The 26,272-nt window shown below is 30.3% G+C and overlaps 1 protein-coding gene across 1 annotated transcript; it reads right to left on the reverse strand.

Annotated features, from left to right (window-relative positions):
* Nucleotides 1-4,772: 4,772 nt before the first annotated feature.
* LOC133810282 (probable metal-nicotianamine transporter YSL5) lies at nucleotides 4,773-14,715 on the reverse strand. Its single transcript, XM_062246038.1, has 6 exons — nucleotides 14,148-14,715; nucleotides 7,379-7,533; nucleotides 7,154-7,251; nucleotides 6,918-7,052; nucleotides 6,627-6,816; nucleotides 4,773-6,010 (listed from the first exon to the last, which is right to left on the reverse strand). Exons 1-6 carry the CDS (start codon nucleotides 14,587-14,589, stop codon nucleotides 4,898-4,900), a joined length of 2,133 nt encoding a protein of 710 aa, XP_062102022.1. The 5' UTR covers nucleotides 14,590-14,715; the 3' UTR covers nucleotides 4,773-4,897.
* Nucleotides 14,716-26,272: the final 11,557 nt, after the last annotated feature.

The following is a 26,272-nucleotide window of genomic DNA, read 5'->3' on the forward strand; positions in this document are numbered from 1 at the left end:
ACTAAGACAATTAGCATTATGTCCAAGAGGACTTGCAAAAGTTCCTCACGAAAAAAAAGGCTTCTCAAAGTCCCATACCAAATAAAATAGGGCTTCTCAAAGTCCTATACTAAAGAAAAAAGTGGGCTTCTCAAAGTCTCATACCAATGAGAGAAAGGGAAAGAGTTTAATACTTCCTTTATACTTGGTTTACAAGAAGGCGCACAACACTACTGCCAAAGCGTAGTAAGTGTAGCATCACAATAAGTTTGCAAGAACATTTAGATGTCTTCTTCTTGACTAGGGTGCAAGCAAGTGTTAATGCCAAAAAAAAAAAAACTATCTCACGAAGAATAACTACACTTGTCATACGACCGCACCTCAGAAAAATCATCTCTCTAAGCAAGACAATTTTTGCAACATCTTTATACAAGGTCGTGTCTCACAATGCTTCCCATGTCTAATATGTGAGGCTCATATGCAAGACCCTATTTCAATTGGTCTCACAGGTAATCACATCACAAGACGAACACGCTTTGAAATCCATGTTGCGAGGGTAGCCCATGCAAGAGGCCTCTACATGAGAGACACAATACGTGAGACCTCTATATGAGGGGCTTATGCGAAGGGTCTACATGAAAACATATGAGGCTACATTTCTAGAAGTCATTGTACCTCGGCGTTACCTCGATACACCCCTGAAGGTCATACTGCAAGACTTAACCTCAAAGGGTCATTGTGGGAGGTCATACCTTGAAAGTACACCTCGAGAGTACACCTTGCGAGACAACTAGACGAGATGAACGTTGAGAACCTACCTAGGGAAAGCATAATAAGAGAGTCTGCTTCGAGAGGCTTCTTATGCAAGTGTCATCTCAAGATCGTGTCTCACCACCCCACCATATGTAAGCCTTGCAAACATGCACATAGTTGTTTGGCGAATAAGGCCACGAAGTCCAACATAAACAAAAGCTTACTCTCTATGAGAAGAAAGTCCATCACTTCCCCATACTTTGTGCACCATGTTGGAAAGCTTGTTGTCAAATATATGCCTAGGAGACAAAGGGTAGCCTCTAGGTACGAGGTACACTAACATGCCAAAATTGAATGCCCTATAATGGATAAGTTGGTTTTAGCACTCATAATGGCCTCTCGGAAATTGAGGCCATGCCATCATCAGCCTGTAACTTTAGGAAGATTATTAAAAATTGTCCACTGAGTTTGGCAAATTCGACATAACCCATGCTCCAACGGAATCGATCGACGCACAAGTGCAGGGTGACTTCATGGCTAAAATGACCTACTATGTTGAATGAGAGGAAATAAACAAGATGAAATGACCACAAGAACGAGTCGTTAAAATACTCTCCACTTATAAACAAGAAGAAATAAGTGCTTCTACGAAAAATTGAACTCACCACCTCTTGGAAAGCTAAGAAAACCTCCATCACCACACTCAAATATTGTCCAAGTATGAAAACCAAACTTGGATTGATTAGGTATTTTCAGTCCCTCCTAACAATTGGGTAAATTTTGGCACCAATGGTGGAGAATGAAAGCCTAGGAATCATGGCTAAACATGGATTAGTTCTCATTTAACCTCGAAGCATACATGAGCATCACCATGAGCTTGCTTCTTTATACCTTCCAAAACAAAGAAACACACTTAAAACATATGTGTCCTAAAGATCACATAACTTAGAGTCTACATAAAAAAACCTAAAGGCCTCTTTATAGATTAGGGGGCAAGTGTGGATGGCGAAAAGATTATATTTCCTCATAGAAGGACACCCCAACTCACATACAAGGCTATTGGGTTCACTCAAAAGGCCATGTGAGACCCTTGTCTCATAAATAGGGGTTCGCATTGCAAGAGTGTCACGCAAGGCCCTTAGCTCACACACAAGGCACCTGGCGCCTCATGTGCACCTAGCACCTCGTGCCTCGCGCACACCTATCGCCTTGCGCTTACCTGTCGTCTCGTGCGCACTTGGCGTTTTGCGCGTACCTGCCTCAAGGGCACCTGGCGACTCACCCCCCCACTGCCTCGCGCGCGCTCCCAACGCCTCACGCCTAGCATCTCGCCTCACTTCGTGATACTAGACGCCATGGTCTTCCCCCGTCCACATGAGGTGCTATGATTTTCTTCCTAGCTTCCATGTAAGAGGTCACGATCTTGCCTCCCCGCATCTGCGCAGGATCTAGCTAGCTTCATTGCATGGACCACCCGCCTCGTTGAAGAGGCCCTACTTCACTTCCTGAGGTAGGTGCCACCAACGAGGCACACCCTTGCCAATTAGCCAGTCGGGACCTTTTACAAGATACAAAGTCTGGAACTCCATGAATATATGTAAGAGGAGGACTAACTCACAAATAAGAGGAAAGACCCCTTGATGATTTGGTATCAAGTTGGAATTGAAAAGACCAACCAAGTATGTGAAACCTGAGACTTTTTCAGGTTGAAAAATTCAAATATGGGAGGAAAAAAAAATTAATTAATTTAAATTATATATTTGATTTTTTTTTTCTTTCCTTTTCTTCTCCCAAACCTTTGTCCTTCTTCTTCTTCTCTCTTTTTCTTTTTCTTTTTCTTTTCTTTCCTTTGTTTTCTCTCCAAACCAGCCACGGCAAGCTTCAGACCAGCCACCACTGGAGCACCATTTCTAACACGCGCCGAAGCTGCAGCTTCCTTGACTGGCAACGACAACAACCCCGAAATTTGGTGACCATCGGAGCAAGGACGCGCATGTGCGATCACTCCGAAGTTTCGCCGTCGAAACTTTGAGGTGAGTTTCCAGCGAACTCCGACCACCGTTTGACGAGTGGGTGATACTGTTGGAATTTGCATCATGAGAGGATCGTCGCTCACTAAGTCATTCCGGTCAACTCGCCATTTTTCTCTAGCGAGATTTTGGATATGTTCGCCCCTTTGGAAGCATTTTCCGGCGACACCGGAGGTCATTTGGGCGAAGGAGCTGTACTTTCGTGATGTACTCATCAAGAGAATCGTTTTGATATGTGTCATGCATATATTTGTCGACGTTTTCGGTACCGCCACCAACCGCTATTGTGCACCGCTTGGGTGAGGTTACGGAACTTGAAATTTAAAATATGGTCATATTATATGTCATTGGACAAGATTTTGAATAAGGAATGCAATGATGATAATCGTTTGTTCATTTGGTGCACATAGGAAAAACGTGATATTAAAATCGGACTAAGATCATCGTTAAGCTTAGGAGCGTCGCTTTGGGCTCGGATTGAAAATTCTAAGGAGGTAGGGACTCAACTTGACTATTGGACTTGTTTTATTCGTATTGAATTGCATTAAACATATTCCAATTTTGATATTTATAAAATGTTTGAAAAATGGAAAACTTAATCTGCATGTTTTCTGGTCTGTTCTGAGGGCATTGAGTGCCAAATATATTCTTTTGTTCACTTAATTATGCAGGTTATGATTTTTGGGTTTTATTCAAATGCAGCTGTTATGTTGCCCAATTTTCTAAAATAAAAAGGGAATATGTTTCTTTCTTTTTATGTTTACCTGCATTTGGTTATACCGATGAGAGCCATAGTAATCATGATTTGTGCATGTTGTTGTTTCATGACCTAGTCTCTGTATCATCATAGGTAGATCAGGTGTCCAGTCACCTGTAAGTGTAAAGACCTAGCATCTATATACATGAAGTGTTCTGAGCCTCCCCCTTGTGGTGGTTATCAGGTCCGGCTACCCGATTTAGGATGTCGGATTTTCTATGGTGGGTAACGGGAACTAGGGATCTAGTGGACGGTGTGATATGCACTTGTAGCTATGCTCTTATGATTATTTGTGGTTTCTCTATTTTGGTTTATACATGATGATGTATGTTTTGTTTTCAAAGCTAACCATGCAAGGGTTGTATTAAACTTTTGGGTCCTATGTTATTAGTTGTTTTCCTACTGGGCTTTATAAGCTCACCCCCTATCTCTCCCATTCCAGGAGCCTAGTGACGCGAACGTGGAAAAGATGAATTATCGATGGAGCCAATGTGTTTAGCCTATTTCTATTTCGTGTCATTGTCTTATCTTTTGAGCATTATATATGTCTTCGACTTCGAATCTAATGATCGGTATATCTGAATGAGCTATGAAATAGTTAAGGATGAGGAATGGTGGATGCTAAGTATTATTTTGGGTGTTTATGACTTATTAAATTTAACTATTTGGTGATTACATAACTGTGGGAATATTATTGTTTTATGTATAATGATAAGTGATCATACTTTTATTACTAATATTTTTATATATAATTATAGGAGTTATTTCATTATTTTAATTTATAATTATAGACGATTTAATATAAATTAAATGATTATTTATAAAGACTATTTTTCAACAAGGGTCAAAGTTTGACATTTGACCACCCAAGTTATGGATATTACAAATCTGCCACGGCCTAGGACTCGGGTCATGACAAAGTATGTCGTTCAAGATCGTCCATAAAAGACAAGAAGTACGATCAAGTTACCTCTAGGTAGGTACGTACAAGCCAACAAGGATCAAGGCACAGGCCTGACACCTGTGCCCGACAAAGGTGGTAAGGGATAGTACTAGGAGTGGTAACACCACCTCCATGCCTGTGAGCTAATATAAGTGTTTCTCTCTATAGTTGTTCTGCAATTTTTCTCTGAGGTTATCTACGTTCTTCTAAAGTTCTTATACTTATTTTTGGATTTTCCGACCATAACTTTTATATATATATATATATATATTATGTACATTTGACAAGAACACATATATATACCTACAGATTTTCTTATTACATTATAGTCTTCTCTAAGATTTGATTTGATTTTCGTGGATAAAGCAAAGCACACTTCCCCCCTAGCTAATTATTCACATATACAAATCCTGAAAACCTTCAAGTCTTTACTAATTAAGATAAGGTAGCTAAAAAAGTATCCACTTGATCATTAGTAGCCCTCGACAGAAACTTCATGCAAATGGGTGGCTTAACCCCAGCAACACCAAGTATCGATTCAGGCAAAGTCCACAAGCCATCACCGCATATCAAACCCGAAGCCACTGCACACCCAAAAGCCCTGGCCTTGGTCTTGTTCACCTTTTCCCACACAAATAAGATCAAGCTTCCAACACACATGTCAATGGCAAAATACGGTCCTATATAGAAAGGTATGGCCATGGCCATCGGAATCGGAATGAACCTTGCTACCGATGGCTTCACCAAATGATCCTTAACAAGGTTAATAAGCATGGCAGCCCCAAAGAAAACGTAACAAAGCGTGAGGCAATTGTCAGGTAACGATGAGAAGCCTTCGACTCCAAGCACGGCCATGCTTCGATAAATGGCAGCGTAAGGCGCAGGGTATTGGCTCGTAGGCTGTCCCAAGTCACTAAAAGCCTTGAGAAAGAGCCAAAACACACATGGAGAGATGACGCAACCCATTGCTGTACCAATCAACTGGCTCACGAACATGGAGCGAGGTGAAGCTAAGGTTAGGTAACCAGTTTTGAAGTCTTGGGTGAGGTCAGAGGCCGTCGAGACAATGTTCATCATGACACCACAGGCAGCCAGGCCTGCGATGACACCACCGTGCGAGGCGCCGGCCCAGGCTCCGATGGTGAAGATGGCGAGCTTGCCGTAGGTGGAGGCGAGGGACCAGTCGGTGAGTCCGCAACCGTAGGCGTTGCAGAAGGCCAAGACTGGAGCGAAGATGTAGATTACTACAATGTAGTACCATTTGAGTTGAGGGAATATGTGGGGGAGAGTTGTGATGGAGATGGCGGCGATGGCGACGTAGCCTGCCGTGGCGAACCATGTGGGAATTTGGTCTTTGAGAAACATCTGGGTTCGACGCTGGTCATCGAAAGAGAGCGATGACGACTGTGCTTCTTCTGAATGAACCGGGAGAGTGTTCAACAGCTGCCTTTCCTGGAGATGTGTGGACAATGCGGAAAGGGTTCGAAATATCACCTTTATGAAGTTGTATAGGCCGTCTCCTAGGATCATGGCTATGGCGATGAACACCTGCAAAAGATTAAAAAAAATAGAGATTTTCTTATATAAATATATATATATGTGTGTGTGTGTGTGGATGCGTGGATTCTCTAGTTTGTGTTAGCTACAGCAAATCATATTGCCAGTACTAACCAATTTTAAAAAAAATTAAAATAGAGTTTTCAACAACTGGGATCAGTTTGATGTTTGATATGAGAAGTTCAGAGAGTTTATTGATCAAGACGAATAATGTGTTGTTTGGAATATGATGCAAAATGATGTTCAATTATGAATGCAAATTTATATTGAATTTATGAGAATGTGATATAAGAGTGAGTGGTTGAACATGAATGTGTGGGTCTCGTAATTAAATCCACATGTTTAGATGAGTTTAGTATTATAGTACACTTAATCTGAAGCTATTCAAAAATGTAACAAACAAAATAATATTTCATCGAAGTTTTTTGTAATTAATAGTCTTATAACAATATTCAGTTCAATCTATATGTGACCATTAAGATAATTCCAAATTGTTAAGAGCTATGAATTAACTTGTTTTATTCCAAATTATTAAAATCATAAATAATAATTATATATATGTTAAAAGATTAAATAAAAATGTATATATATAGAGAGAGTGAGTGACCTTGTAACCTTGAAGGCCATTCATACTACTAGAGGGGAGGTCTGCGCTATACCAATCGCCTTTTCGGTTGTTAATGAGAGGCCACATGAGACCCCATGACAGAATTCCTCCGATTAACACTGATATGTTTACAATGTAAGGGCATATCATCCCTGCTCCTATATATGTTGCTGAGAAATCAAAGTAAAACCTGTATATATATATATATATATATTATTTATTGATGATGAAGATGTATATGATATATATATATATATGTATATTCATGTCTAGCAAAGGTTTATTAATTACCTGTTCTCATATGCTTTGAGCCCTAATGAAGGGAACTGTTCAAATCCACAATCGTCTTTAGCAGTATAAAACCATTGAAAGAAACCCCACAAGAAACTTAGGGAGAAAAATTTGCCCAGTACTTTTATTTGTTTCCTGTTATATATTTATATAAATATTAGATCAAACTTATATGAGGAAATTAATTGTCATCAATGTATTGTGACTAATATAAAAATCTCCAATAATATATGTACTTAGCGAGCTTGGCTCCAGTGGGAGTGTGAAAGCTGTTGATAAGAAGAGCTGTTGCAGTACCACTTGGATATGTTAATTTGAAGTCTATGATCATAATCTGAAACAATAATAATAATAATAATAATAAATAAGAAGAAGTATTTTCTTTAAAAAAAAAATGCAAAGGAATAATATTTTGTTGAAATATATAATAAAGAAATAATATAAAAAAAAAAAAGTTGTACCTTGCGGAGAGGAACAACAGAGAAGAGACCAAGAAAGCTAACAACAAAAAGAAAACCAATAATCCATCCCAATGATGGATTTTTGAAACCATTATTGTCTCCTGATTGTATTGCTATTCTTTCACTCATTCCGAACAGGTAACCCCCAAACCCTCCTGACATCACATCAACACATCATCACATCATCACATACACTCATCAATGTTCAACAACACGTCTTAACAAAAACAAAATATGACCCAATTTCCATTTCAAAAAAAGAAAAAAAAAAAGGAAAACCCCACAATTGTTAAATTGGATTCTCTCATTTAAGTATCCCTAATTTTTTCTAAATTTTGTAATAAAATAACTGGTAATTATTCAATTAATATTGGATTTACTTATGTACGGCTTGTTTAGAAACCTTCGACATATTTTTACCTATATGTACTAATAGTGTTAATAATGTAACATATAGTTAGTCATATACTATATACTCACCCGTTCATGCACCAAATTAATAAAGCTAACTTTTAATATTCAATCTTTTACATATAACTTTTAAATTCAGAAGCACTGATCTTATTTTAATTTCAAACCTTTTTATTTTATAAAAAAGAAAATTAATATAATTATTTTGATTAGTTTTGGCCTTTTTGTTCATTTATAACATTTAGGTTCTCATATATATATATACTAAGTGTAATGTAAGTTTTCTTAATTTTATTTAAAAAATTTATTAATTATTTTTATTAAATTTAATTGATTTTCTTATAAATTTTAAATAAATAAAAATATTATTTATAAAAGAATTAATGATATAAACATATTAAAAGAAAAATTAAACAAAAACATTTTGATAGTTTTTTTTAAATAATACGATAACATTTTATATCATAAACTACATTATTTAAGATATAAAACATTCATGATATTATTCAAATCACATCTCAATGATTGGAGAAAAACTTGTTATTCTTTATAGAAGATAAATGTTATTCAAATTTCTTATCTTATTTAGTTACCAGTCATATTATTTGTACACATAGAATACTTATATATAATGTATTTATTATGTATTATTGTAATAATAATATTTTACAACATGTGAATTTATGTTAATATAATTATTAATATCTAGTTTTGTATTAAATATTATGGGAACGACTATGGTGTTGATAGTTTTTTTCAATACTGGTGTAGACAAAAGTTGGTTTCAGCATGTGGACAGTTATAAATTCCATTTTTTTATTATGACAATGTATATTGTACTCATTTAGAATGCCCTACAAAGTTTCAAGAAATTCTGAATAATATAGTGCCAAAAACAATGTTCAAACAACTTGTTGTACACGTGCACTCAAAAACAGACACGAGTGGAAAATTCAACTGTTTTGTAAAATCCCGGTTTTGAGGGATTTGTTTCTATTTTTAGTTTATTGGCATTTTTGGTTTTAGTCAAAATTAATATTGTATTTATTGATTAAATCCTGTTTATTGTGTAATATTCTCTGCTGTAAATGTCTCTTTCCGTATATAGAATAAATCTGGAAATTATCTTGGAAATATTCTTGTCATTTATTCTTTTTGTCTCGGTTAGGAAAGTCTGGGTATCTTTTGTTTCAGCAGAATCCGGTTTTGTCAAAACAGATGGATATTTACCTTATTTAGAATTATCTTGTGCATCAAGTATTCAATGGTGAATATTCTTTATTTTTGCTTTTGTTTCTCTATAAAAGCTTCTGACCTAGACGATTAGGTTATCACTTCAGAGATTGATTTCATATTTTGTTGAAGTGCCGTTTTCATGTGTAGAGAGCTTTTGTCCTAGAGCTCTTTGTTTTGTTTTCTGTTTTTCTTGCATATGTTTGTTAACTGTTTTGCAGGTAAAACTCTCAAGGACACTTTGTTTAAGAGCTTCGGGAGAAGCTTGTAGTGTGAGTCACTCTTCGGGAGGATTAGTGCACGGACCAGAAGTTGAAGGGAGTTCAAGTTTCTGAGTCATTTGGAAGTGTTATTAGGAAGTGTCAAATTGCTGGGATTGCGACAATTTAAAGAAGGAGTCTTTAAGATTGTATAAGTCAATTGGTGATTGTAATTTGAATAATTCTTATCTAATAAACTTCATTATCTGGGCGTGGCCTCGTGGATTAGTAACAACCTGCAAAGGTTGTTGATACCACGTAAAAATTCGTGTGTCCTTTATTTTTACGTTTCTGATTAAGTAATTCTGTTGACACATATCATACATCTGTTTAAGCATTTCCACAATCTGTTAAAACATGGTTTTACATACATCCTTGGATTAATTATTTGAATTAATCAATTAATTTAATCCAAATAAGAGAATTTCATGTTTGAACATTGTTTTCGGTACCGTAAATTATTCGGAAATTCTTGAAAATTTGTGGGGGTGTTCTAAATTACTACAATATACACTATGATAGTGAAAAATTAGAATTTATAACTATCCATGTATCAAAACCAACTTTTGTCAACACTAGTGTTGACAAAATACTGTCAATAGTGTATTCTTTCCCTAAATATTGTTATAATAATGATATTTTATAATATTTAAATTTATATTAATATAATTACTAAATATTTATTCTAGCAAAACTTTATAAAAATTATAATTATATATATTATATGTTATCTATTGTTACAATAATAATATTTATAACATTTCAATTTATATTAATATAATTAATAAATATCTGGTCTTGTATTAAATATTATTATAATAATGATATTTTATAACATTTAACTTTATATTAATATAATTAATAAATATCTAGTTATAATAATAATATTATAATATTTAAATTTATATTAATATAATTAATAAATATATTTTTTTAATTTATTTTAAAAGTATATTATGTTAAATATTTATAATATTTCGTTAAAGTTAACAAAAAAACTGTTATAAGAATTTATGTTATCTACACAATTTTCATATATAGATATATATATATATATATACTATACACAAGCAACGTGTAATACACGTTTGCTTAATTTTATTTATAGAATTTATCAATTATTTTTATTAAATTTGTATTATTATCATATAAATTTTAAATAAATAAATAATAACATAAACATATTAAAAGAAAAAGTAATGAACTAAAACATTGTTTATAATTTTTAATATATATATATAATATGATAATCTTTTAAAATATAAATGATAATTTTTTTAATAAAAATTAAGATTATGTATTATATATTATTTTTATAATAATATTTAAATTTATATTAATATAAGTATTAAATACTATTATTATAATATTAGAATTCATATTAATATAATTAGTAAAAAATTAGGATAATATTTGAATTCATATTAATATAATTAGTAAAAAATTAGGATAATATTTGAATTCATATTAATATAATTAGTAAAAAATTAAGATTATATATTATTATCATAATAATATTTTATAACATTTGAGTTTATATTAATATAATTATTAAATATCTAGTTTTGTATTATATATTATAATAATAATGATATTTTATAATATTTGAATTTAAATGTATATTAATATAATTATTAAATATGTAGTATCATATTAAATGTTATTATAATAATGATATTTTAAAATATTTAAATTTATATCAATATAATTAATAAATATCTATTTTTAATTAATTTTAAAAGTATATTTCATTAAATATTTAGAATATTCAGTTAAAAATTAATTAAAAAATCATTAAAACCAAAAAATATTGTTATTTGTACACTTTTTATATAGAAGAGATATATTTAAATGATAATCTTTCAAATTTATAACACCTAAGTCCCCAAATAAAAAAATAAAAAATTTAAAATTTTCATTTTTGTTTTTGTTTTTGTTTTGTTGACAAAGTAATTCAGCCCTCATCTCAAATTTCAAATTGATGGTGTCAGATATAATTTTGTTTACTCTCGTACACACTTCAATTCGCACTAATCATAAGATTTTTTTTTCCTAGTTTTTTAAACTAATGATATTATATATAGAAAAGATGTAATTTTTTTTATTTTAAGTCGGCTGAGTGGCAATTCTCTTATCTGTGTGTCATATAGATATAGTAGTAGCTCTTTCACACTCTCCTACTACCTACCAAGTTAATAGTCTCATTCGTATATATATATATATATATATATATATAGTTGACCATCCATTAATTTAGATCCCATCGATATCAACTGAAAACCTCCATTAATTAAGTGAAATAATTAATATCATTTTTGTTGTAATTAAAAATATAATGGATTGTTAAACCAAATGTATTTCATTTTTGCCAAATATGTTTATTATGTATGTATTCACTTATGTGGTTCTAGTAGTCTTAGGTATGTAATGATATCTGTCTCTATTCCATTTACTTCTAGAATATACTACTCTTCCTATATAATGAATAGTACCAGTCTCATATTCATTGAGCTGGTTTTGACATTTCTTTTGTTTATTTTATTTTCTTTCATAGTATCAAGAGCCACTAAAGCTTAACAGTCATTTTTGATCTGGAATTCTCAAGACCAGCTCCACACACACACACTCAAATAATAAATTTCTTTTGCTATTTTCTTCTTTTCTCACTCAATTTCTCATTATATCTTCTTCATTCTCTCCTGCAATCACAACAGTACCTCATAAATAGTACCCTCTCCCTCATCAGCTACAAGGTTTGCTCTACTTCCTTTCTCTATTTTCCCCATCCTTCTCAACAATACTACTTCTTCGATTCACATATTTGGAAGAAAAAAAAAACATAAAATACACATTCTCACAAATTTCACATTATCTCAAATTTTCTCAATCTCACGCTCACATTCGCACACTGTCTCTCTTCTTCATCTCACATATTTCACATTTCAAATCATTATATATATATATGACAATTATTATAAAGGGTTTCACATTAAGTCCTACTGGTAGGGCTTTCAATATTTCTCGACCCGTGAACAGTTTTCGGCGTGACTTTTTTTTATGACCGTGTATATTGTAGCTATTTAGAGCATTCTGCAAATTTTCAGAAAATTCCGAATAGTTTACAGTACTGAAAACTATGTTCAAACATGTTTTCCACGCGCATAACAAAAATTAGTCACGCGTGCAATAACATGTTTGAACCTAGTTTTCGGTACTGTAAACTATTCGGAATTTTCTGAAAATTTGCAGGATGCTCTAAATAGCTACAATATACACGGTCATAAAAAAAATCACTCTGAAAACTGTTCATAAGTTATAAACACTGAAAACCCTACCGGTAGGGCTTAAAATAAAGCCCTTTAAAGAAAAATTCCCCTATGTATATAATATATATATATATATATTTACACACCTCATGCCTGTCATTATTTTCCCTATGTATCATCATTCTTTTCTTCAGTCTATGATAATTTTGCCTTGAGTCCATTTCTATGAGCTTTTCCCATCTTACATAAAAAAAAATAATTAAAAAAAAATTTAAAAAAAAAGTTTCAACACAGACCAAAACAAGCTAGCCAATGTCTTTCTCTCTTCTCTTTATAGCTCTACCAAATTTTCTTCTCTTCTTTCTCTTCATGAATCGTTAACCCCACAAAAACTCACAATCCATGGAACCCAATCTATGCAATCATTTCTCAACACCCAACAAAAAAACACACACACACCCAGAACAGCGTTCTTCACAACTTGCTAATGCATTTCTTCTCCTTCTTCTTCTTCTTTAATCTAAGATGTTTTTCTTTACTGTTGTTTAAGTTTTGGAACAAAAAAAACACTTTGTATCACACTCTGTCTCTCACCCTCTCTCTCCTCTACTCTGTTGCAATACCAGCAACCAACTAGTCCACCAATTCTCTACACTTATTTTTAGGATTTCTCTTTTGCAATTACCTTTCTATCCTTGGCCACAAACTACACAGAGAAACAACTCTTTCTCTTCACTCAAACGTTTTTTACCCTTGCTCCTTTACCCATTTCCAATTTACTTCATTACCCTATCAAAACTCCTCATCATTTTCTTTTTACATCTTTATCCTCCCAAAACTTGTCATCCCATTTTCATATTATCAATTATCATCTTTGTTTCCTTCATATACTTTCCCTTTTTTTTCCTTGTGATTCTCATATTTCCTTTGGTGTGCTACAAATGTCGATCAAGCTACATGTCATGAGACACAATTTTTCATAGCTTTCTCTTCCTCTCAACATTTCCATCAGCAAAAAAAAATATATTTTAAAATAAAAAAATAAAAACCAACATATCTCACAACTATGAGTTTCATACATGCTACTTGCTAATTTGGGATTGGTTCTTTTCAACAACAACAAGCTCGAGATTCCATTCAGTCATTTTTTTGATCAAGCTGCTAATATTACACTCAGGCGATTCAGAATTTTAACACCAAATTAATTGTGCTTCATATAGCCCCGTTCATTTGAGGGGGGAGTTAAACCAAATGTATTACACTAGTGCATAATATTATGTGTTCCCTTATGTGGTCCTATAGTAGTCCTAGCTATGTAATGGCATGTGTCTCTATTCCATTTACTTCTAGAATGTATTAAAATTGAGCAATAATATGTGCACTTAAATATTACACGTAATGATATGGTATTATTTTTCTTTCTAAAATAATAGTTTTGATAAATTTTGATAAATGCGATTGGTTAGGTGAAACTGCCACGTCAATTTTTAAGTTTTTATAATGTTTAAGTGCATATTTTAAGTGCACCGATCATTTCTCTCTAAAATTTTACTTAAAAAGTTTTGAGGAAAAGTAAAGGTCTAGCTATTAATTACGTACCGCTGAAGGCGACACCGGAAGAAGCAACGACACAAGTTTGAATGACGGTGTTTTCCTGGCGGGTGAAGGGCTGCTTCAACATCCCCGACTTCTCCAAGAGTTTTGTCCATGTCTTCACGAAGAAGAACCCCAACAGCCCCGCGGACACGTTCAGTGACGGGATAATCCCCGTGGTCAGATTGAACTTCATCACTATGAAGCTGAAAAGAATACTCATACCAAAGCTCACCACTATAGCCCTCATCGTCACCTGGTTTCTCCACCCCGGAAGATATTGCTTCTCAAAGATCTTCTCCACTGATTCAATCTCTTCTTCTTCTATCTTCTTATGGTTCATTTTTTCCTCTTCATCATCGTTACCATTGATAATGTTATTTTCCAACATATCATGAGTCTCCCTGCTAACCCTATGTTCATCTTGTGGGTGGTCCTCATGACCCATTTCTTTAACAATTGTATGATTAATGAAGAATGATCTTTTTTGGGTTGGGTTAATTTCTATATAAGCTCTATGTATATAAATAAGATATGGCTGCTTTTTTCCGGCTATTGTATGGGGGAAATACTAGGCACTAGACAGCTGCATATATATATAGAGAGTTTGGATTGAATATTAATATGAACACAAAGACAAGACAAGACATAAAAGTTTATGTTGTTTTATACCAATCACACTTGCGTACGTCATTTGCATACATATCACTATCCGAACAACGTGAAATCCAACTATGTGTAGTGGTGAAGGACCAATTAAATTGAATCCAACAAAAAACTCTTCCTCAGCTTTGACAACAATTGGAGGTATCGAACCGGTGGTCCTCACAGTCTTATACAGAGATTTAATTTAATTAATATAAGTTGCCAAATAAGTTAAGCCAAGGGTAAATTACATTAGTTACTAGATACAAAATATATTTTTTTAAAAAGAAATGATAAATTGTACACACTATTTACATATAATAATTTATAATAAATCTCAACTACTAGTTAAAATTTAATAAACATAATTATTCATAAAAAGTATATACAATTTGCGTGTGTGCCTAGCATTATTCTTTTTTCTAAAAAGAAATTCAATTTATATATTAATAATTCTCATCAATTAGATGAGCAATACAATACACATCATTGTTCATAAAATGTGTATAAAATTTGCGTGTGTCTAGCATTATTCTTTTTTCTAAAAAGATATTCAATTTATATATTAATAATCCTCATCAATTAGATGAGCAATACATCGTTCTACTACATCATAACACAAATGAGCATAATCTTACATATTTATGTTTTTTAATAAATTTTAAAATTGTAAATAAATCTCCTGACAAAAAAACTGTAAATAAATCTTCATGTTGTAAAAGATCTCTTTAATTTATTGATTAATTATGCATAATATATTGTAAGATATATCGTACGTACTTATCCAATCCTTTTGTCAGAAAATATAAACTAAATAAAAAAAAATGAGACACTTAAAGATTAAATTGCAAAAACAAATAAACAAATATTTTATGATGACTCTCAAATTAGCTTATATTTTTGTACTTTTTATATAATAAATACATTTCAAATTGACCGAGTTTGTAATATAATTGGTCTCCACTTGAATGTAGTTGATAACTCTAGGAATTATAATTATTTTTATGCTTTTAAACTTATATTTTTAATAAGAAAATAGTAATTTATGGTGTTTTGTAGTGTCTTTATTTTAGTTCTGTTAAATATTAATTATAATAAAATAATATTAAATATTAGTATAATGCTGGAAAAATATATCTTAAATTGTGAAATTTGCCTTAACGGGTGGTTGGTAGAATTCTGAACATTTTTAGAATGATTTAAAGCTTGAACGGGAATCTGGAATTTGGGATGTTGCAGCATTGCAGCAGCATCGCGTTCTACCAGCAAGTTGTTTGGAAGACCCACGTGGAAGGCTAAATCAATATCAAATTCAACCCAATTTATTTTCTTAGACTTATTTGAGTTGGGTCGAAAGATAATTAAATGACTATCGGGCCTTTAAATTACTTGGGTCCATTTTACTCAAAATAAAAGATAAAGGAAGATTTACACTCACACACATTATATTGTAATTAATTACTAATTTGTTATGCATATTTTAATATACCTACATTATAATATTAATTAACCTAAATAGCATATATTCCAAATTTATTTATCATTTTATTGTACCTCTTATTTTTTAATTTAATTTGGTGTATGTTACTTGCCATTTTGATACATCATTTTATTTCCTTGTTTTCTTGGCATTTTTATTACTGAATCACTTTATTTCTTAAAAAAAACACATTGTTTCAATATTTGCTTTACTTTTCACGTGTCTATGGGTATATATTTTGTGGTCTATTTTTTTTTAGTTTATATGTCTATATTGTGAAATTTATTGTGATTTTTGTTTATATGCACATAATAATTTATAGTTGTCTTTTGCATTAATAACTAGTTTTTGTTTTGAATTTTGTAGTTATTTTAAACACTTGTATTTACCAACATAGTAACTTAATACTTAATAGTATATAAATCACTGAATTGGATGTCTACCTGAATAAATTAGTAGGTGTGATGTCTACCTGAATAAATTAGTAGGTAAATGTTACTTTGGATACTTGTATTTATCAAAATAATAGCTAAATACTCAATAGTATCTAAATCTACGACTGTTTTTAGATGCTTATTTTCATCAAATTATTATGTAAATGTTACATGTATTTTTGTTTTTGAAAGACCCAGTTTGCCATAACCATAATTTGTTAAATATTTTCCTTTTTTTGGATACTTTTATATGTATGATGGTAACTAAATGTAACACGTTGCTCTTGAAAGTTCCCCGTATCAATACTTGGCAATTGTTACTTACGGGTAGTTAATTGATACTCTCATCTCATATGTCAATCCCAATCAATTGATATCTATTCTATGTCAAATGTAATTATGGTATTTGTTGGATTACAACAACAAGATTCCACTGCAATCAAGTTAAATGCAAACAAGAGCAACAAAGAAAACACTAGCAATTTCAATCTAACAACAGTGATACTTATGGGTAGCTAAATGTATTTGTTTACTAATTTGAATACTTTTTCCAAACTTTATATATAAATACATACTTATGGGTATAATACATAAAAAAAAATATATCAATTGTTAACATACTTGCAAACATATATAGTATAAAAATGATCAATTTAACAAATAGAAAAATACTAATTCGTGTCCATCAATAATTTTTTTTTTTATAAATACTTTTTTTCTTTTCTTATTTTTAATACCCTTTGGTATCCTACATACAATAAAAGCATAACCTTGATGATATAAATAATTAAAAAAACACTTTTTAATATCCAATGAAAATAACATTATCAACATCAAAGTTGTAAAAAAAAACTACCACTAAATTATTATGTTATACATAGAAAATCATCATTTATTTAATTATATACCGAATGGTCTCTTTTTATATAATTATATACTTTTGGGTAATATTAAATAAAATAAAAGCTACATTTAGTTTTCTTACATATAAACTGAATATGTAAGCAGTATAAAAATTAAGACCAAATAAATTGTATGTCATATCCTATAATAAATATGAATGTCCTGAAAGAAATTAGCCATAATAAACGTCAAAGTATGAAAGAGAACATCTATAAAATGAAAGTTTTATAGAATATGCAAATAAAATAAAATTTTATAGAACATCTATAAAATAAAATATATAAATCACAAGTGTGCTATAATATTCATAGAATGAAAGTTTTTATTAAAATCAGATGCATCCAATATAGAAGTTGGGTAAAAGTCTAAATTTTGTATTAGATTTGGATGATACATAAGAAGAAAAATAACATAAACAATAAATAACTACCAATCGGTACCCAAAATACTTGATTTTCTCAATAATCCATGCCACCTTAATATTAGTATGATCTTCAAGTTGGTTGTAGCTTCACATTCATTGTTCAAATAATAATAACGATTTTTTAGTAGTCAAATCTTATATAAAATAAATTAGTAATAAATCAACAAATTGATTAATTAAGCTATTTTAGGAAAGTTGTTAAGTTTATGAGTAAATTAAGGAAGTGTAATATTTTATTAAATCAAATGAAATCAGTTATATACAACAATAATTAATATATTTTGGTTATATTATTTTATCTCTAACAAAATTGTTATTATTTATTCTTATAAGTATAAATGTGTAAACTGCCCAAAGATAAATTACAATTTTTACGGTAATATTAAAAAAATATCATTTTTTACGGTAAACTAAAATAATTATATATCTACAGTAAAATTTGTTCTTGCTTGCCGTATAACACATCTCATCCCCTCAAAATTTATTTGTTGTCAATTCCAATCATCAAACTAATATATTATCTATATGTAAATAGATGTCTATATATATATATAGGGTATTGCTCAAGTGGAGCCGGTAAAAACGTCTCCACCGGTGGAGACGTTTATTTTATACCCTTTGATCAAATGAAGGGCTGTGATTTTCCAAATATTTGGTCTATCTCTCTTTCTCTCACAAGTCCGAACCATTCACACATATTCAGAACTATTCTCTCTCTCTCTCTTCCGAACCAGAGTTCTCTGTTTCTTCTCTTTCAGACACCGGCCGATTCTCCGACGGCCGTGTCCTCACTGACTATAAAGTTCATACATATTCTAATTAAGGTTTTTTATTTATATCAGTGTAGTATATATTTGTTGATGAGTATAATATAATTGTGTGTTTTGTTGCTTATATATATATATATATGTATAAAAATTAAAGTTTCGTTTCTGGGCATAAAATCTCCGGTGGCATACAAAGAGATAAAGTGGGTAAAGAAATGGAAAGTAAATAAGTATGGAATGAACTTTGCATTTGGAGGGACAGGAGTGTTTGATACAATGGAAAAGGAACCAAACATGTCAACCCAAATCAATTTCTTTGAAGATATATTACTTGAACGTAATTTCTATTCCAAACAAGACCTTAGCTCTTCCGTGGCTTTAGTTTCTCTTGCTGGCAATGACTATGGTGCTTAACTTGCTAAAGGTGGCAATAACAACATGGAGGTGAGTGAGTAGTTAACCTACTACTTGATTACGTTAGACCCAGATATATATATATATATATTTATTTATATAGTTGTTGGTGATCAATCATTTCTACATCATCAGTATACTTCATGGATATGGTAAATATTTATGAAACATATATACCACATATTACATAATAACATTGAAATGAATTTAATTGAAATTTTGAAAATGTTTAATTTTGTAATACAAAGTATTAAGCAGAGTATATCTCGCTCTTACATATGCATGTGTATATATATATATGGCATTGCTCAAGCTTTTGTTTGATATGATGATCATGTTTTGTCTAAAAGAGAAGAAACAGATAACTCTGGTTCGGAAGAGAGAGAGAGAACTCTGGTAATTTCTCAGGTGTATATATATTTATATATATATAGGGCATTGCTCAAGCGTTTGTTTGATATGATGATCATGTTTTGTCTGAAAGAGAAGAAATAGAGAACTCTGGTTCGGAAGAGAGAGAGAGAGAACTCTGGTAATTTCTCAGGTTCGGACTTGTGAGGGAAAGAGAGAGAGATAATAGTTCTGAGAGAAATGGAGTAAATATTTGGAAAATCACAGCCCTTCATTTGATCAAAGGGTGCAAAAAAAGTCTCCACCGATGGAGACGTTTACGTCTCCACCGATGGAGACGTTTACGTCTCCACCTAAGAAATTGCTTGTATATATATATGGGTTCACTCTTAATGGTGATTGATTTTTTTCCCCATGGATGGGTTGTCAATTAATAGCCATTGGATTAAGATCCAATGGTCCACATTTAAAGATGTTAATTAATGTTATCTTTGACTTTTTTCAAACTTGGTAATGGGCTACCTGCTGACATGGCGGTCACCTTTTAATTTAATTAAATAATTAAAAATATCATTATTTAAGATTCATTCCAAGATTCCATATCCTCATTCCTTCTTCATTCTTTCTCCATTCCTTGTTCTTTCCAAATTCATTCCTTATGCATTAATGACTCTTATCTTCCCAACTACAATTAGTTGGCTAATTAATAAAGCATATTTCGAATTTTCTATATATTATATATATTTTTATACAAAATTTACTTATCTTAAAAACTTGTTTATTGAAGAAGCTCCAATTTTTGAAAGTGTTTTCAAGTAAGTTTTCTATGTCATTTTCGAAAATCACTAGTAGATTTTCTATTTTTTTCAAAAATATCCATCTTTTTTTTTTGTTATATAGTATTTGAAATTCACATAGATGAGTAAATCTTATTTCTCTTGAAAAACTTGTTTAGTAAAAACCCACAAGAATTATTTTTTTGAAAGTGTTTGATGAAAATACTCTAGATTTTTCATAGTGTTCTTTGTAAGATTTTCAATCGTTTTTGTGCTTTCTTTATTTTTACAAACAAATTATCATCTATTTCTCCAATTTCACATTTCGAAATTCACTACTAGAGGTTTTTTTTTTTAAAATATCAACTTAGTTTTACTTTTCATGTAGAATTTGAAATTAAAAAAAAAAGACTAAATCTTATTTCTCTTGAAAACTTGTTTATTAAAATCTCACAAGAACAATTTTTTTAAAAAATGTTTGATGAAAAAGCTCTAGATTTTTCGTAGTGTTTCTTGCAAGATTTTCAATCATTTTTGTGCTTTCTTTATTTTTACAAACAATTTATCATCTATTTCACCAATTTCATATTTCGAAATTCACTACTAGATCTTTTTTTTTTTTTAAATTCCAACTTAGTTTTATTTGTCATGTAGGATTTGAAATTCAAAAAAATGATTAAATCTTATTTCTCTTGAAAAACTTGTCTAGTAAAATCTCACAAGAACAATTTTTTTAAAAAATGTTTTATGAAAAAGCTCTAGATTTTTCATAGTGTTTCTTGCAAGATTTTCAATCATTCATGTGATTTCTTTATTTTTACATATAAATTATCATTTTTTTTCTCCCATTGTAAAATTCGAAATTATTCAAACTTCTTAGAAATCAACTATTAGGTTTATAAATTTACATTGAAGGTTATAGGGTTTTAAAAATTTCATATTTTATAAAAGAAATTTTAAAACATTATTATTACAAATTATTTTGTAGTTCATTTTTCTTCAATAAACTAGAAATGTGAGGAATTTTAAAGTTTTGAAAATTTCATCATGTAAAATTTTCAAACATATTATTATTTTTCAAAAATATTTCTTACATAGTGATAATCTTCGTCAATTTTTTTGTATAGAACTTCGTGATGGAATCAGAAATGGAATGGAGGATAGTAATTGAGCTTGAGTTGAAAGAGTTGAGACATGAACTACACTCTATTAAACTGGATTTACAAGCCAAAGATAAAATTCCATGTAGATATGAGAAGAAGAAAAAATTGACATATGAATCCATTAACGAAAAGGCCTCACAATCACTATTTTTAAAAAAAAACATGTTTTTAGTCAAGATGATGTTGTGTTCTTTGAACATTTTAAACTCGGTAATACTTTAAGACCGAAAGATAGGGAAGTGTTAGAATACATTTTCTCAAACTCTGATCAAATGTAAGTTTTTTTATCTTAATTTATATATTTTTTGTCATTTTTTCAATATATTTTAATGTATATTATTGTATATATCCTAGGGAAATTATAGTTGAAAGTGAGTCTAGTTTTCTACGACGGTCTGACTTCCGGTATCTTGGACCTAAAACGGAGTTGGAGACTGAGGTAATTCATTTGTATATATTAATAATTTTAGTATGACCGTTATAATTTTTTTTTTTTTTGGTAAATGCAGATTGTTACTATGGTTTCTTCATTCTTGACCGAGGATGAGAGGTTGAAGAAGGGTAAAGAGTGTAAGAATTGGTATCTTCCTGCTCGAAATATGGTGAGTTTTTTGTTGTTTTTCTTTTTTGTCAAAACATATTTCATGTTTGTGAAGTTAATTTTTTTTTTTTAAATTATGACAATAGAAATACTTACTACCCGACTCCTACTCCAATTTACCACTACATCAAATTTGGAGGAAAATGCATTACTACGAAAGATTTATGGGCTCCCTCGAACATTGCAATGAAGTATAATTCTAATGGTTTATGTTGAATATATTTTTAAGCATCTATTTATTATGTAATTTCTAACAACAATTATACTTGTAGATTTATATTCCTATGTTGCTTGTAAGACACTTCATTCTTGCACGGGTGATACTTAAAGAAAAAAAAGTAGAAGTTTGGGACTCACTTGCCGATGAAAAGAATCCTATATTACAGTCATCTAAGATTGTTGATATTGTAAGTTTTTATTGGTTGAATATATTACTTTTTTATAAATTTTAAATTTATAAATTCTGATGTTAGAGTGCAAATGCAGCTACGCAATCTAGATTTGTTCTTGGAGAATCAGATCAAAAGGAAACCTGGTAGTTTCAACTTTGCTAGTTTTGGTATAGTTCGTGGTAGAAATGTCCCTAGACAAAAAAATTTGTACGATTGTGGAGTCTTTGTCATATTATTTATGATGAATAGTTGTAAGCTCGACTCGCGGTCTTTTGTGGTAAGTAGATTTCATACTAAGTTTTTTTTTTTTTTTTTTTTTTCTTATCATACTATACTTGAGTTTTTTTCACTATTGTAGTTCGACTCTAATGAAGAAAGGTGTCACATAGTTTCGTGGATTACATGCTCAAATTTCAACAAGAATAGAGCAAAATTATTGAAAGATGTTCGAGAGTTCATTTCAAGCAGAGGAATATAGTACTAGGGACAATGATCTTTGCCCTAATTTTGTTATTCTCAATCAAGTTGTGTAAAAGAAAGAAATTTGTATTATTATTTATCAATTTTGAGAAATTAGAAGATGATCAATATTTGAGAGAATTTGAATAGTTTATTTTTGAATTAATTATTTATTAACAAGATTAAAACACACTTTAAATTTTATCATTTTCACAATCAACTTTAATGTTTATTGGAAGTTTCAAAGGGTTAGTTGTAGACATTAATATCATATTTATTAAATAAAAACTATTTTGTAAGTGTTAATTTCGAATTTATTAATTAATATATCAACCAATCAGAATTTTAAGCATAATGTTAGGGAATTGGAATGGATTTATGGAGACATGCATTTAATGAAATTAGTTGACATGATCTTAATTATGCACGTTTTTTATGAGAAATGATTAATAATTCAACCAAACATAAATAGAGCATGATATTAGGGTATTAGAATGAATTTATGAATACATGCATTTAATGCAATTAGATGGCATTTTCTAAATTAATTGCTCACATTTTTTTAAGTGAAATTTTAATAAAATATATATATTTTTACACAAACTAACTCAACCAAACCTTTTTATCTATAAAAAATTAAATTTATTTCGAAATTGTGTTTTAAATTTAAATTAAAAATCAATGCATAGTAACTAAACTAGTTAATACCAACCTAACCATTTAGAATTTAATGGTATAATTATGCATAATCAACCTAACCAATAACAAAATTATTGTGTTATTTTTGGGAATTGAAATATGTTCATTTTATGTTTTGAGAAGTGTAACTAATCATAATTTTGAGCATGATTTTTGGGATATGGAATAGCCCACCAATTGCTATATTTTTCATAATTATTACCCATCTTATTTATTAATTTAACCAAAACAATTCAGGTATTGGTTCAAAATGGAATTTAGTTTTTTTTTTTAAATGGGTATTTTAAATGTCATAATTTCGAAATTATATGGTTTTTAACACTATTTATAAATCATTTTATCTTATATACACTGATATCATTTGTAGGCAAACATAAACTTTGTTTTTAGGTAGAGTTTGAAATCATTTTATATTTTTAAGAATGTGTCCATTTACTCAATATTATGATGACTTAGGAGAGGAAGAAGTTAAAGAGATTGTGTTGCTTGCTACACATTTGATTGATCATGTTGGAGTGAGTTTTGGATCCGACAATCGCGAAGCATTATTTGAGAAAATGAAGAAACTATTCGAAGAGGAACAAACAAAAGTTGATGAGCACTTGAAAAATATGGATGTGCTCTTGAGAATGATGGAAAAGTTGAAGAGAGCGTAAGGAAATTGTTTGTTTGTCTATCTACTATTGTACTTTGTAGATTTTTATTTTTATGTTTGATTGAACTAATGAAATTTTACTTTTTATTATATAATGGTTTAATTTACAACACTCATAAGATCCTTGTAAACATAAAATATAAATAGCTTTCATATAATTCTTAGTACAAAAAAAGCTTGATGCATATATATAGAGACAATCATGCATCACAAATTGCACCAATAAGATTATTAATAGCATCTTCCGAATCCAAAAGCTAGATGCGAGTTTCAAATTTTAATCCTTTATCGAGACAATCATGCATATCTTTAGTTCTTCTACGCAAGTCTTTTGCTTTCATGAGAATGTTATAGAAACCTTTCGAGTTTGGAAAGGTTTTGGTAGAAGAAGGGATGTTATCTACCTGGCCATCATCGTTTCGTTCAAGCTCCTTATAATATTCATTCGAATCTGTACATATTGTTGGTGAACCGTTGATATTTTTAATTAACTGGACAACATCTATTTCCCCGTCAGTGTCGCTTGATTCAACATCAAAAAAACCTTCTGAAAACTCCATATCGAGTAATGCTTAAGGCCATTTTCCGAGTACATGAAAATGTTGTTCTTCCTTAACTTGATCGATTGTATTGCTACTTTCGCCTTCAACAACAATGTCTTTATCTGGTTCACGCGAGATAATGTCTTCATATTCAACCTCATTCTCTGCATCTTTGACTTCATAGTTGGATTCACTTTTTGTTTCATGATTGTCACTATCTTCATCAACCCTTCTAGGCTCCATAGTAATCTCCATCTTGGAAATTATACTAATTTTTGTGTTATATTTAAAATTTGATGAGAAGAATAAAAAGCATTTATGATAGGTGGTTAGGAATATGAATAACTCCCTTTTAAAATGTTATACATAATTATTAAAAAGACACTTGTTCAACTTCCAACCATTGTATTTTTCGAAATGGGAAGAATGGGAAGTGAATATGTATATTTTTAATAATTATGTATAATTTTCATTAATTAATTTTAAAAAATACAATGGTAAATTGAACAGTTGCTTTTGTTTAATGGGAAGTTGAACAAGTGTCTTTTCAAAAACTATGTATACTTTTTATTAAATAATTTTGAAAAAATACATTGGTAAATTGGAAGTTGAATATGTATCTTCTTATTAATTATGTATAGCTTTTATTAAATAATTTCGAAAAAAATACAGTGGTAAATTGAATTGTTTCTTTAATGGGAAATTGAACATGAGTCTTTTCAATAATTATGTACAAATTTTTAAATTAATTTCAAAATAAAAGAAAATTAAATTTGAACAAATGTGTTTGTTCAATGGGAAGTTGAACAAGTGTCTTTTTAATAATTATGTGTAACATTTTTTTAAAAATGAATTAAATAAAAATCGAAATATAAAATAATATTAAATTAATATGGCAAAAATTAATGTAAATTTGTTTAAAATTTATTATGAAATTCGAAATTAATATTTTTTAATTGAAAACTTGTCTTTTGAATAACTCATAGAGTGTAATAAATGTATACAAATATTGAATTAATTTTGATTCTATGTCTAGGTTCTTTGAACATAATAAATGTTGTTTAATTATATTTTGAAAATATATAATTATTAACTTTTTTAATTGGTGTTGTGAAGATGAATAGGTGTCTTGATAAATTAAACATGTGATGTAACAAATGTGTAGAAATTTGTGAGAATAAATTCATTTTTTGAAAACACAATTTTTTTAAAATTTATATTGAAAAATTCAAAAAAATAATAGGGAATCTCAATAGGTGTTACTCATATTAATTTGATAAGATACCATCATTATTAACTACACTATTGAATGATAAGTTTTAAAATTATTTATAAATAATCTATTACAAGTATTAGTATTACATGAAAAACAAGGTTGAGAAAGAGAAGGAAAAATGAAAGACATGAACAAAAAGGATAAAGGGAA

Source organism: Humulus lupulus, unplaced genomic scaffold, assembly GCF_963169125.1.
Source record: "Humulus lupulus unplaced genomic scaffold, drHumLupu1.1 SCAFFOLD_110, whole genome shotgun sequence".
Taxonomy (NCBI): Eukaryota; Viridiplantae; Streptophyta; class Magnoliopsida; order Rosales; family Cannabaceae; genus Humulus; species Humulus lupulus.

Bases quoted from the DNA above. Each gene is read 5' to 3' on its own strand.
- LOC133810282 (XM_062246038.1), bottom strand. From the start codon at position 14,589: ATGGGTCATGAGGACCACCCACAAGATGAACATAGGGTTAGCAGGGAG. The intron at 7,252-7,378 runs GTACAACTTTTT...TTATTGTTTCAG, and splicing joins CTGTTGTTCCTCTCCGCAAG to ATTATGATCATAGACTTCAA. The intron at 6,817-6,917 runs GTAATTAATAAA...ATATATATACAG, and splicing joins CTCAAAGCATATGAGAACAG to GTTTTACTTTGATTTCTCAG.